Source organism: Silurus meridionalis, chromosome 4, assembly GCF_014805685.1.
Source record: "Silurus meridionalis isolate SWU-2019-XX chromosome 4, ASM1480568v1, whole genome shotgun sequence".
NCBI classification, from domain to species: domain Eukaryota; kingdom Metazoa; phylum Chordata; class Actinopteri; order Siluriformes; family Siluridae; genus Silurus; species Silurus meridionalis.
Genome location: NC_060887.1, coordinates 11825166 through 11839566, shown reverse-complemented (window position 1 = coordinate 11839566; position 14401 = coordinate 11825166). Strand labels below are relative to the sequence as shown.

At 45.4% G+C, this 14401-nt stretch overlaps 1 protein-coding gene across 1 annotated transcript; it reads right to left on the bottom strand.

Annotated features, from left to right (window-relative positions):
* Nucleotides 1–1117: 1117 nt before the first annotated feature.
* trim108 (tripartite motif containing 108) lies at nucleotides 1118–14156 on the bottom strand. Its single transcript, XM_046846284.1, has 6 exons — nucleotides 13611–14156; nucleotides 12482–12577; nucleotides 8791–9024; nucleotides 8585–8655; nucleotides 8375–8490; nucleotides 1118–2349 (listed from the first exon to the last, which is right to left on the bottom strand). Exons 1-6 carry the CDS (start codon nucleotides 14043–14045, stop codon nucleotides 1802–1804), a joined length of 1500 nt encoding a protein of 499 aa, XP_046702240.1. The 5' UTR covers nucleotides 14046–14156; the 3' UTR covers nucleotides 1118–1801.
* Nucleotides 14157–14401: the final 245 nt, after the last annotated feature.

Here is a 14401-nt window from a genome sequence, read left to right as displayed (position 1 = left end):
GCCATTTTTAAGCAATCAATCTATTTCTTGTCTTTTTTTAATCCACCACTGGTGTATCATTTCCTGGCTGTTACACACCACAGACGTAGACTAGTTTACAAAGTTAACAACAAGCAGGGCGGAAGGCAACAAGGAGTATGCAGCTAACGTGGATGAGACAGAGGGAGTCAGCGATTAAAACATGACTAAAAAACAGAGACATTCCTGATCACCTGATCATCATCATCTTTTCTCTGCTTGTGTTCTATATGTGGATGTTCAGCCTGAATACATTCATTAGGTAACAACATTTGAAATTCTTTTGTATTAATATATTAATATGAATGTAAGGTTTAGTTACCATCGTAACACTAAAACATGTCAGAACCCAAACTTCTTTACTTTAACTTGAGTGAAAAGTGTAGTCAGTACTTCAACTTTTAATAACATATTTTAAAACATTAGTATCTGTACTTCTACTTGAGTGAATGATGTGTGTACTTATGCCACCTCTGGTTAAACATGCACTATATATATGATCACTCTTTCACATTGTTTAGGAAATGTTCCTAACTAGCATACAAGATAGTTAGACAAATACAAAAAAAAGGAAGTGTTTTTTTTACTTTACAGGATGCTAAAGTTAAAAAATTTTACTTGAATATTAAAGTTAAAGAAGAATTCTACTTGAATCATTTTGATCCCTTTGATAAATACTATTTAAAATAATTCCTAAAACTGCCCAAGAGGTACAACTGAAGCCCTCCTAAGGGATTTCAATTTTTCTTTCTTCAAGAGCATAATGAAATCATAAAAACAAGGTTGTATATCTTATTATTTTGAGGTATCATTTTTGTGTTCTATGTTTTTGTGTTCTATCTATATGTATATTCTAGATGTGGTCTATGAAACACATCTTAAGTGATCTTAGAATTAAACATTTCAATGTCAATATCTATACATAAACATATACAGACAAAAGTTTTGGGACACCTGACTTTCCCAGCTATATTTGTGTTTTTACAAGCATTAATGTAAAGCATAACATTTTTTCCGTCACTTGAACTAGGAAACCCAAACCTGTTCCAGCATGGCAATGCACCTGTGCACAAAGCCAAATCCATGAACATATGCTTTACATGGGTTGGAGTGGAAAATCTTGAGAGGCCTGCTATAGAACACTGAGCTTAATGCTATTGAAAACCTTTGGGTTGAATTGGAACACTGACTTCACCCCAGGCCTCCATCACCGAATCTACATCAGTACAACAACTGACTTTACTAACACTCAATAAATGTCTGAATAAGCACAAATCTTTACAAGCACACTCCAAAATATAGTGTAACTTCCCAGAAGAGTGGAGGTTATGATAACAGCAAATGCGGACTCAATGTGGAATGTCTAAAATCACATATGAATTTTATTGTCAGGTGTCCACAAAATATTCATATCCATTAAAGTCTATAACAATATCTATATCTATATGTATATATCTTTTAGGTTTTCTCTCATGGATAGTCATTAATATCCATGAGGCAGACCCCCATTGCTCATTAATATTCATTATCTTTCTAATAACCTCCTCAAGGAAAGGAGAATAATTTTGCATTTCAATACAAGCAGGTGTCTGCTTTGTAATCAGATTTTTGTGTTTCCCCCTTTGTCTGTTCAAACCTAAGCAGAAATATGATGGATATTTTTTTTAATGGTTGCATGGATACTTGTTACAGCCTTGTCTAAAACCCCAAATTATTATCCTCATTAGGCAAGACATCTAAAAGATCTGGGACGTTTTAGATCGGTGAGAATTATTTTTTGGTATCATGGACTGCATGCAGAATCCGACCCATATGAACATATTGTAACTGGGTCAATGTTCTTTCCACTCAGGTAAATTCCTGGGAAAAGAGCAACAGAGCAGGGCAGGGTAGACTTGTATTGGGTCACGACAATCAGAGTCATGATATCTGCATCGTAGAAGGAGACCTGTTTTCTGTCACAGTCCAGATAGAGCCCTATTTTACTTGGCTTTCTCTTGACCTCGACGGAAACCTCTTTGCCATTCGAGCTTAGTGTATATCCTTGACCATCAATAAGGTTGAGATATACATCTTTTGAATCAGATTTTTTCCATTTTTTTTTCGAGCTTATTTTCACATCTGTCTTTATGCCTATGCTCCAGTCTAACTTGTTCCCAACTTCTATCTCCCAGTAGTGCTGGCCAGACTGGAAGGTCTGTTCAGAGACCACACCTGGATTGTAGTCCTTGTAATAATTGGACTGTCTGTCTGCCTGTCGGACACTTGATCCTCCTGGTGATACCTTCAAGTAAGAGTCTCCAGGATCCTTTATGCTTAAAAGCTCTGGAACTGGGAAACAAAACAGGAGAATCGCTAATGGAAATAAATAACTTTAGGTTACTTACGTAACCCCGGTTCTCTGATAACATGAGTGAGGTATCTCACTATGGGAATCGCCTCGGGCGTGACCAATCCTGGAAGCATCAATCACACCACGTCTGTCGGCTGACAGACCAATCACAACAGTGATGCGGGAGTCCCGCCTCCCTATATACACCGCTGCTGGCGGTCCCTGCCTCATTCTCACATATCTCTTCTCCGTGCACTGCAAGGAGGGAAGTGTGGTGAGATACCTCACTCATGTTATCAGAGAACCGGGGTTACGTAAGTAACCTAAAGTTCTTTTTCAAACATTCGCTCGGTATCTCACTATGGGATATAGACAACTCCCGTATTGCAGATATGCTGTCCGAAGCAGGTGTCAACCAACTCAGTGATGTGATAAAAAGAGACAATCCCTCTCACTGAAGAGAGTGGAAAAGTGAGAGAAATGACAAACATCCGAACCACAATGTTTCCATCACCCGTTGTCATTCCCTAACGTATACACGTATACATGACCAAACACATAAATATGGACAAATACATATATATTTAATCATACCTACAATATATACACAATATATATTACACACTCAGGACTGAATGAGCCAGCGAAGGCTCCGTGACATCCAGCCTATAAAAACGGACAAAAGTGTGCGGCGAAGCCCAGCATGCTGCCGCACAGATGTCCTGAATAGAAACACCCTTAAAAGCGCCCACGGCGGCCAAGCCTCGGGTACTATGAGCCCTCAGTCCTTCCGGAGGTTGAGACCCACGCTATTATAACACATTATAATAGCCTCCACGAGCCAATGGGACAGGCGCTGTCGGGAAACGGGACTACCTTTACGGGAATCGACCCATGAAACAAACAGCTGATTACTCCGTCTCAAACCTTCCGTCCTGTCAACATAGTGACGTAACGCACGGACAGGACACAGACATTGAAGCCGCTCCTCCTCCACTGAGGAAAAAGGAGGCGGATGAAAAGCCACCAAATCCACCTGCCTGCAGGCGAAAGCTGACTCGCACACCTTCGGGATAAAAGCCGGATTAGTCTTGAGAGCCACTCGCGAGAAATCCGAAGCAAACCGCATACAGGAGTTATGAACTGACAAAGCATGAAGTTCACTAACCCGCTTCATGTAGAAAGAGCCAATAACAAAGCGACCTTCAGCGACAGGAGCTTTAAATCAATACTCTATCGGCTCAAAGGAGACTGAGAGAGCGCGCTCAGGACCACTGACAGATCCCATGGCGGAACCAGCGGCTTTGAGAACGTGCTCAGACGCCACGCTCCCTTCATAAACCTGCACACGAGCGGGTGATGACCGATAGTATTACCGTCAATCCCTACGTGGCAAGCAGAAACAGCGGCGAGATAAACCTTAACGGTTGAGAACGCCCTGCCCTTATCCAAAAGTTCTTGCAAAAAGCACAACACATCTGCCACAGAACAGTGAAAAGGGATGATATGTCTCTGAGCACACCATAGTTCAAACACACTCCACTTCCTATCATATGCAGAGCGCGTCGAAGCTGCTCTCGCATTCTGAATCGTCTCAATCACCCTCGGAGGCAAACCAGCGACACTGAGATTCATCCTCTCACGAGCCAGGCCCAGAGAGCTACTCTGTCCGGTGCCGGGTGAAAAATCTCTCCGCGCGCTTGCGAGAGAAGATCCCTGCGCAACGGGAGAGGCCAGGGTCGATCGTGCAGGAGTTGGAAAATCTCCGTCAGCCACACTTTCCCTGGCCAGTTGGGAGCGATTAGTATGACAGAGTGACCGCCTTCTCTTACTCTTTGTAGAGTCGGCACGATCAAACTTAGAGGAGGAAATGCGTAAAGCAGAACGTTTGGCCACGGGTGGGCTAACGCATCCACACCCATAGGTGCACCGCCGCCAGAGAAAAGAACAGAGGGCAATGAGTGTTTTCGTGCGAGGCGAAGAGATCTACGGCGGCCCGGCCGAATCTCTCCCATAACAGGTTTACCACCTGAGGATGGAGAGACCACTCTCCGTACAGGGGATTTCCCCTGGACAAGAGATCCGCCCCCGCATTCAACATTCCCGGCACATGAGTCGCTCGCAGCGACAGGAAATGCTCCATGCCCCACACCACGAGATCTCGCGCTAGACGGTGAAGTCGAGGAGAGCGCGTTCCGCCTGGCGATTTATATGCGCCACCGCCGTCGTGTTGTCTGATCTGACCAATACGTGGTGACTCCGAAGAAACTGCACGAAATGTTTCAAAGCTAGAAACACCGTTAACAGCTCCAGAAAGTTTATGTGCGCGCACCGAAGCGAAACGGGCCATTTCCCTTTCGCTATCCTGCCTTCGCACACCGCACCCCAACCTGCGAGTGACGCATCTGTCGTCACTACTTTCCTCAGGGAAACAGCCCCCAGCGGGGTTCCCGACTCGAGAAAAACGCGATTTTTCCAGTGATGGAGAGCGCGTAAGCACAGTGACGTCACCATCACTTTGCGATTGAGGTGGCGCCGGACATAAGCGCTGTGCGTAACCCAGCATTAAAACTCTCTCATTCGCAACAGTCCCAACGGTATGACAGACACTGCCGAAGCCATCAGCCCCAGCAGGCGTAAACAGAGTCTGAATGGGACTTTCCTTCCTCTCTGGAAAAGAGAGAGACAACTGCGAATCGACCTGATGCGCTCTTCCGATAGAAAAGCCTGATAACGGTCTGAGTTCAATCTGAGACCCAGGTATATTATTTCCTGTGTGGGCACCAAGCAGCTCTTTGTCTCGTTTATCCTGAAACCCAAGCCAGTCAGGTGAGACAGAAGCACACTCGTATCCACCTCCGCTCGCTGCCGTGACGGAGCGCAGAGGAGGAGATCGTCCAAATACGCTGACACTCTGAGACCCGATGCTCTCAGCGGCGACAGTGCAGCTTCGACACATTTGGTAAAGATCCGCGGAGCTAGAGCTAGCCCGAACAGAACCGCCAAATATTCGTAGGCTGTGCCCTGATAGGCAAAGCGTAGGAATTTTCTGTGTGCCGGATAAATGCTTATGTGATAATACGCGTCCTTCAGATCCACTGACGTAAACCAGTCTCTGGGACGAATAACACTGTACAAAGCTTTCAAAGTGAGCATCTTGAACTTGTACTTTCTGAAGTGTTTGTTGAGGTTCCAGAATCCAGAATGGGACGGAGACCCCCCCTTTCTTGGGAACGACAAAGTACTGGGAGTAAAAGCCGAGCTGGCTGTCCTCTCGCGGCCCGATCGAATTACCCCTTTGCTCAGTAAGGAGGTTATTTCGCCCTCCAAAACCTGAGCAGATTCGCCCTCTGCTGTCGACCAAATCACGCCGCTGAAAAGCAGTGGTCTCACGGCAAATTGCAGGCGATTTCCCCGCTGTATTGTGGAATACACCCAATGACGAACTGCGCATGCGCGCCAACTGTCCGCGCGAGCAGCGGGCCTCTGCGGCTCGCTGACAGACGGCGCGGTGGCACCATCTGGCGGCGGAGCCGGGGGTTGCAATTCTGGTTTGAGTGTTTTTATTGTGTGTGTGGATTTTTTTACTTTTCTCTTTATCACACACGCCTGTGCCCTCGGCCCACTGCCTGGATGCACAGAACAAATCTTTAATAATTTGAACGAACATGGAACATTCTGCTCTCTCTTGCATAACCCCGGGCGGAGAGGGAGAAGTAACTTTCCGGGCACTGGGGAACTGGTGCCAACACTCCAACCGGAGAAATTTTGTTCGTCGAACACAGTCTTTGAAACGCCCCAACGCCTTTTCGCTGGAGGGGAGGACAAGACTCCTGATATGAGCCGAGGGTGCTACAGAAACTCCGAGAGTGCTGCCACCTCTCTTTTGACCCAAAATCAGACCACAGGCTAGGTCGCCCGCCTCTTCTTCCCTCCCTGAGGGTCCGCTGGGCGATGTCTAGCAGCTGCCTCTGCAAAAGAGGTCTTTTTTCTGGGCTGGGGCTGTTTCTGGCGAGCCTCCCCGCGCATTGACTGCTGGGGTGGGGGTTGCCTAGGAGCCCTGAAACCAGGCTGTCTCTCTCTGGATGCAGGGGTGAAGTATGAACGTGCGGGTTGGGGAGGGCGAGCAGGAGGCTTTCTTGGGAGGCATGCCTCAAACGCTTCACCATCCTTATTGCGAAGGTCGCATTGCTGGCGCATATTCGCCACCGCAGCCCCGAAAAGGGCTTTTGGCTCTTTTGGGGCATCAAGGAACTCCACCTTCTCCCTCTCCGATAAGCCCGTCAAACCCAACCACAGGGCCCTTTTGCCTACCACAGCGAGGCCCATGCTGCGGCCGCAGCTCTGGACCGCTCCCTAGAGGAACGAGGTTGAGATCTGCAATGACGCAGATTTCTTCCCACAAGGTAGAATCTGGTGACCCAGCATCAATCTGCCTCCCCATCTCTTCCATGAGCTCTGCCTGGTAAGCCGTGAGCATGGAGGTGGCATTCAGAGCTCTGACTGCCAGGGCCGAGGAGCGGTAGATCTTCTGAAAGAGGGAGGCGGACAGCCTCTCTGTACGTCCCGGCAGAGAAGGGGAGGAGGAGGATAGAGCAGCTCGTCGATTTGGGTGGAGGTGGCTAGCCACCGACAGCTCAACGGGGGTTGTACATCCCCAAAGCCTCCATATCGTGCACCTCCAGTCTAGAGAAACCCTTAACGGGCACTCTATGTGAGAAAGGTTTATCCCAACAACGACGCATTTCTGTGACACACGCCGGTACAGCAGGAATCAGCTGCTTAACTGGGGAAGTGCGCGATGGCAGCCTCTTCCCGTCATATAAATCCCTCTCAGCATCGGGATGCACCTGCTGAGACGGCCATTCGATGGAAAGTCTTTTGGCCGCTCTCCTACACACCTCCACGAGGTCCAGCTCACCTGGCATGGGGGAAGGGCCCGTAGCACTTCCAGGCCTGGAGAGAAGATCAGGAGGGAGGATAGCATCCTCCTCATCGTCGTCCAAATCCTCCTCCAAAAAATGAGCGACCTCATCATCTTCCTCTTCCACACCCTTGTTATCCAGCAGAGAGTGTGATTCGAAGAGTGAAGGAAGGACAGGAGAAACCTCGTCCATAAACTCTCCCCAGCTGCACTGTGCTTATGGCAGCCTCGTCCCTCTCCGCGGGCAGCGGAGAGAGACACGGGTCTCCCTTGTTCGCGGCCGCGACTCGCAGACGGCGCTCTCGAACCCTTGACGGAAAAGAGCGCGGTGCGGGCAGCACTCGGGTTAGCGAGCACGGTCTGAGCGTGCCGAACTCCTAAGCACACGATGCACAGGGATGAGAGTCTTTGCCGAGATCAGACCCGCATGCACACGGTCGGGATTGGACTTTCCCGCGCGCACCGGATGAACTCGCAGCCGCCATAACGGAGGTGCAATCACCGGAAAAAAGGAAAACCACGAGATCACCACGGCGTGCTTCTCGAGAAACGGGTCTCGAACAATGACGTAATACTCGCTTGACGCGATGTGAAAAGAAAAAATAGCAGAAGGGAATGTCCGCTTTGACAGTGGATATTCTCCCCAAGAAGCAGCCGCTGGAGACATACCTCAACGGCCTGTCTGTGAACAGTTAAACGACCGCCCCCAGAGGATCTGCTGAGGATAGCTTCCTAAAGGATCTTCACGGGGAAGAGAACGAGAAAGAGGCAGGGACCGCCAGCAGCGGTGTATATAGGGAGGCGGGACTCCCGCATCACTGTTGTGATTGGTCTGTCAGCCGACAGACGTGGTGTGATTGATGCTTCCAGGATTGGTCACGCCCGAGGCGATTCCCATAGTGAGATACCGAGCGAATGTTTGAAAGAGAACTGGCTAAAAGTAAAGCAAAGCGAATGAAAGCTTGCAGCTACCAATTACATTACTTGGTTTGAAACATTAGCAGCTTGCTGGACTGCATTCAGCAAAAAATCAGTTTTGCCACAGTACACTGATTTAAGTCATCTACAATGTCTTATCTACACAAATGTAAATATTGTACCTGGCTTGACAGCTCTTAGCATGGCTTTGCATACAAAGAACGGGAGGTGAGTCTCATAAGGGCCAAAGAAGAAGGAGTTTGAAATCACATTAAGACCTTCTAGTCGTGTCTCGTACCTTTAAATCAGGAACAACAAAAAGAAAATGAAATAAGATGGAAATATGCTACAGATGCATTCTCAAAAGGTACAAAAAAAATCAGTTAAAGTACTTGATATGTGAATTTTCGTTGTTTTTTATTTTCATTGCTTCTATACGACGAAATCCATTCTCATTCCACCACTGCAAAGGGAGAAAAACACAATAAAGTAACAATTTTCTGACAATAATATAAGATATGATTATTAAACTAGATTACAGTATAAGCATGGAACATTGTTTAATGCCACATTGTGAACATAATGTGCATGAAGTTACCTGTAAAAAGAGGTCAGGTTGATTAATATCCAATGCAGACTGGAAAATGCACTCTAACTCTTTCCCATTCATCATTCTTTCACTGATCATGGAGGAGTTTTTGCACATAGCTGTGACAACAGTCTGCTCTTGAGCCTCCAGCTGCTTTTTTATTTCCGCCTCTTTCTTCTTTAGGAAGCAGTGCATCTCCTCAAACTGAGCAGATATTTGGGCTGATAGATTTTTTCCCTTTGTCTGTAATGTTTAAAAGTGTAATCCTGAGTCTAATATTTATTTTGTGAAACAGTATAACACTAGAGTGCCTTGTGTAAGTGTTCACACCACTTGACCTTTTCCACATACAACATTGAATTGAAATGGACTGAAAGGGATTTCACGATTTAGTTTACACACTATAACTGATATTAAATGTGCAATATATTTATATAATGTGGAAAATAGTTAATTATGGATCTGTTGGCTGTTTTGATTTACGAGGCTGTATGTTCTCTAATGAAATCTGGGGCATTTTAGATGCAGGTGTATTTAAATTGAGATCTAGTGTCTTTTCACTTGCACACAGGTACTGTTACAGGGACATGTTATCCCTGGTAACATGTCATTTTGGTTCTGTATTTTGCAGACTGAACAGTTTAAAGAAAAACAGGAGCTGTTTGAATTAACATGGTGTGCGTGTGTGCATTGAATTACACTGCACACTGGTTACAACAGAACGTCTCCAGGTTATGTATGTAGTTGGTTCCCTGAGGGAACGGGACGCTGCATCAACATTGCTTTGGGAACGCTTCCCCGTTGTCCACGCTTTGAATCGCGCGTGTAATCCGTCTAATGGAAAGCACAGCGTCACCGGCGTTTTGATGTCATGACCAGGAAGCTATAAAAGCACATGAGGTGAAGCCAGCACTAGCTTCTGAAAGAAGAAGGAAGCGCTGCAGGGATGCCGGCAGTGTGGCCTGGAGAAGAAGCATCTAATTCCCTCAGGGAACCATGGTTACATATGTAACCTGGAGACGTTCCCTTTCAGGAACTCGAGCTGCATCAACGCTTTGGGAACGAGAGTCCAATACCACCAGACTGACCAGTCTCTGTCTAGTGTGTAAGAGCACAGCTAGGTCAAAGGACAGAGGGGCCAGGAGTAGCACTGAGGTCAAGGTAATAAAACCTGACAAAGGTCAGCGGGGTAGACAAGCCCACAGCGTTGCAGATTTCATGGACGGAAAGGACCAAGCCTTAGAGGCTGCCACACTCTGGGTTCTCCACTGTTAAATGTTTTTGCCCGAAATGGCTTTATAAACTTTTTCAGACTGATAGATCTCAATTACTTTCCTTCTCATTTGTTTCTTAATTTCTTTGGATCTCAGCATGATGTCTAGCTTTTGAGGATCTTTTGGTCTACTTCACTATCAGGCAGGTCCTATTTAAGAGAGGTCTTGATTGTGAACAGGTGTGGCAGTAATCAGGCCTTGGTGTGGCTAGAGAAATTGAACTCAGGTGTGATAAACCACAGTTTTAACAAAGGGGCAAACACTTTTTCACACAGGGCCATGTAGTTTTGGATTTTGTTTTCCCTCAATAGTAAAAACCTTCATTTAAAAACTGCATGTTGTGTTTATTTGCGTTATATTTTACTAATATTTAAATTAGTTTGGTAATCTGAAACATTAAAGTGTGACAAACATGCAAAAAAATAAGAAATCAGGACTCTTAGGACACTTTTTCACACCACTGTATGTCAAGTGCTTGCACCGGAGACAGCTGGTTTAGCTTTTCCTGGCCTGGGGCATAAAAAGGAGGAGGAAAGAATGCCTGGAGCATAACAGGTCATGGGACGACTAAGGGCACCTTTGAAACGTACCCTGTTCTAGGGTACCGAAAGGCACTGGTCATGCCAGTGAACTCCAGAAACGATGGAGCCACAGAGAGGGCCTGAAGATCCCAGACTCTCTTAAGAGGGGAAATAGCCAAAAGGAACACAGTCTTGACTGTGAGGAACCTCTAGAATGCCTCGGCCTATGGCTTAAAAGGGGGCTCAGATAGAACCTCCAACACAATGGCGAAGTCCCACACAGGCACTCTAGGTCACACTAGAGGGGTGCCGTTAAGAAAACATGCCACCAGCGGATCTCTACCCAGTGTTTGCCCCACCAGGGGAGCATGATATGCGAAAAGAGCGGACGTGTATACTTTAAGGGTGGAAGCAGCCAACCCTTTGGTGAACTGTTCTTGAAGGAATTTTAGCATTGAACCAACCAGGCAGTTAACTGGATCCAATTGGTGCTAGTCGCACTATACACTGAACAGGCACCATCTAGCGGCATACGACCTTCTTGTGGAGGGAGCTCTGGATTGGAGAATGGTGAAGAGACCGGAATGGTGGACAGACCAGAATGGTGGAGAGACCGGAACATCTGAGCTGCGCCCCCTCAGGGTCCACAGCCACAGTATCCAAAGCTCTGGGTGGGTGTGAACTATTGTGATCCCTGCCTGAGAAAGACGATCCCTCCTGAGAGGAATCTTCTGTGGAGGGTGTTTGAGGAGGACTACCAGGTCCCTGAATCATGGTCTGCCCTGCCACCGTGGGGCCACCAGGAGGAGACGAATTACATCCCGGGTGATCTCTCTCCAGAACTCCCAGAATCAGCGATACAGGGGGAATAGCATACATTTGTGCCATTGCATCCATCCCTAGAGGTGTAAGGGAGAACTAGAGAAGAACCAGAGCTAGAAGCATGGCCAGTATCTCTAGGCAGTTGATGTGCCAAGCAGATAGGGTCCTTCCTAAAGACCTTTGGCAGGAGGGGGAGTTCATGACCGCTTCCCAACCCGTGAGGGATGCATATGTCGTTGCGACGACCAGGAACTCCCAACACGGGGCCCTGAGACAGGAACCCGGGGTCTTACTCCAAACATCTAAAGTATGTAGGGTTTTCTTCGTGACCTTTATAGTACGGAGCGGATTGCCCTTCCGAGAGAAACCTCCGGGCCTGAGCCACCACTGAAGGAGTCTCATGTGCAGGAGGCAAAGTGGAACCACATTGGACGCTGCTGCCATTAACCCCAGCAGTCTCTGGAACTGCTTGACAGTGAGTTACTGTCCTTCTCTGACCTTCCTGATGGCCGTAAGAATGCACACAATCCGGGCAGGAGACAGCTGCGCTTTTTTGGGGGCATTTTTTTGGGACATTTACCACTTACCATTCAAACAAACACACATAGCTTCACTGCATGTGCTTTTATAGCTTCCTGGTCGTGACATCACCCCGCTGGTGATGCTGCACTTTCCATTGGACGGATTAGCCATAAACAAATGTTTACAATAGCTAATATGGAACTGTGAGCTGTAATATGTAAACTGTATACTACTATGGTTATGGTTACCTTTAGAATGGTAATAGAATAACAATTCAGAACTGACCAGAACTATCTGTGTGTTTACCAATTTAAACACACACACAACTTCTAGCCAATCAGAATCGAGTATTCAGACTGACCATGGTATAATAAGTCCATTTCACTTTCAATTTGTAACACTACAAAATGTGTATTAGTAGATACTAATGCAAGACACATGCATGTTTTAGGAACAAAATGTTTTAGAGACCTACACATTATAGCATTATATTTATATATAGGGACATTTAGAAGAATTGAGAATTGATTGTGTTTAAATGTTGTGTTGTAATGTAATTACCTGGGTCATAGTTACTTCAATTGCCTGTTTTTGGGCCAAACCATTCAGCTGTTCATTCTCTTTGATGAGGAAGCACATAACACCCTTTAGTGTCCCCTATACAACCAAACAAGTGTTAAAGTTCTGATGAGACATGGTACCTTCATGGTACTCAAATATACATTTACAAAAAATAAATGCAAAATTGAAAATGTAGTATATAGATGAAATTTAATAAATTAAAATAGAATTATATATATATATATATATATATATATATATATATATATATATATATATATATATATATATATATATATCAACTATTTATAAATACATATATCTCTCAATATATATCTCAACACTCAACACTCTGGGAACTCCTTAAGATTAATGTAAATCCATTCCAGCTAACTAGCTCATGAAGAATGTGCAGACTGTAAGTGGGTGTATCTGGGTAACATAGGTTTCCGCCAGTTCTTTCTGATGGCACTGCTGGACATCTGCTGATGTGAAAGGTATGTAAACATGATGTGTCTTTAATCTGCTACAAGTTTCCTTGGCTGACCACTGCATCTTCATTCCTCAACATTTCCTGTTTCTTTGTGCTTCCTCAAAACAATTTGAACAGCACATTCTGAAATCTCTGTCTGCTTTTAAACCTTTGTCTGGGAGACTCCTGGCTGATGCAGTATAAATAACTTGTGTCTTGTTGCTGTGCTCAGTATTGCCATGATATATGACCTGTGATATGAGTCTTTCAGAACCTCACCTTAGTAGCAGAGTTTGGCTGGTCCTCACCCAGCTTTTAGCCTCCTACAAAGCTGTTTCTTTTTCAGTTAATGACTACACATGAAATTGATCATCATTAGCTTGGTATAATTGAATAATCCAAAACTTGATTTCTACAAAAAACCCTGAATTTGTGCAATTGTACAAAGTGTTCAAGTATAAGAATTGGGTAGTCACACCAAATATTGCTTCGAATGAGAGTTTTTAATATTTAATGTCATTGCTCTACAAAGACATACAAGTGGACAAACAGGCCTGAGAAAGAGCAAAGATAATATCACAAGGTTTTTGAGAAACACTTTAAAAGCCTTGTGGATTTAAATATATAGATACCTATATACTGTACATATTTATATACCTTGATTATTTGAGCAGCCTCCTTCACAGGTTTGAACTGGTGGCCTTTGTGCTTTTCTCCATCGCGACACACTACACACAGAAGTTTTTGGTCTGTTTCGCAAAAGAGCTTGAGCTTCTCTTCATGATCGGTACACATCAGCATGTCAGCCAGGGCTTGCGGTGCCTGTGTGGGAGAAGTATCCATCTGGGCTTGTTGCTTTGTAAGATGCTGTCTCACAGCACCAGTCATGTTTCTCAGAAGTCGGCTGGATTGCAGGTCTTTCTCAGTGTAAGGCCTGCGACACTCAGGGCAGGGGTTCTGGCCCATGTTGCCTTGCATGTGGCCGGTGATGCATAGTCGACAGAAGGAATGCTCGCAGGACAGCGTCACTGGATCGGTGAAATCATTCAAACACATCGAACACTTGATCTGCCAAGACAGCTCTGAAGCCATTTTGAACGTGGTGCGATGTCGCTCAGAACAAATCTTCTTTCTTACTTCTTGTGCAAAGCTTTTACTTTTGATTTAACTGTGACCTGCGCTATTGCATTTACCTGGGCTTGCTTGAAGCAATCCGACCTGTCCTGTAGTCAAAACAGTTGACATACACGGCACACTTATCTACAAAAGGTTCACATATCACAGGAATCTATGTACATACCAAAAATATTTTACATAATATGGTTTTATGCTTGTGTGATTATGTATAGAAAGTGGAACAATAAACAGGGTTCACATAATATGTAGCTGATCCAGTTTAACAGCATATAGAAAAGCTTGAAAGAATAATATGCAGATATGTGCACAAG

Coding starts and splice junctions, on each gene's coding strand:
- trim108 (XM_046846284.1), bottom strand. CDS start 14,045: ATGGCTTCAGAGCTGTCTTGGCAGATCAAGTGTTCGATGTGTTTGAAT. Junction 12,578..13,610: donor AGGCTGCTCAAATAATCAAG/GTATATAAATAT, acceptor TTGGTTGTATAG/GGGACACTAAAGGGTGTTAT. Junction 8,491..8,584: donor AACGAAAATTCACATATCAA/GTACTTTAACTG, acceptor CCTGATTTAAAG/GTACGAGACACGACTAGAAG.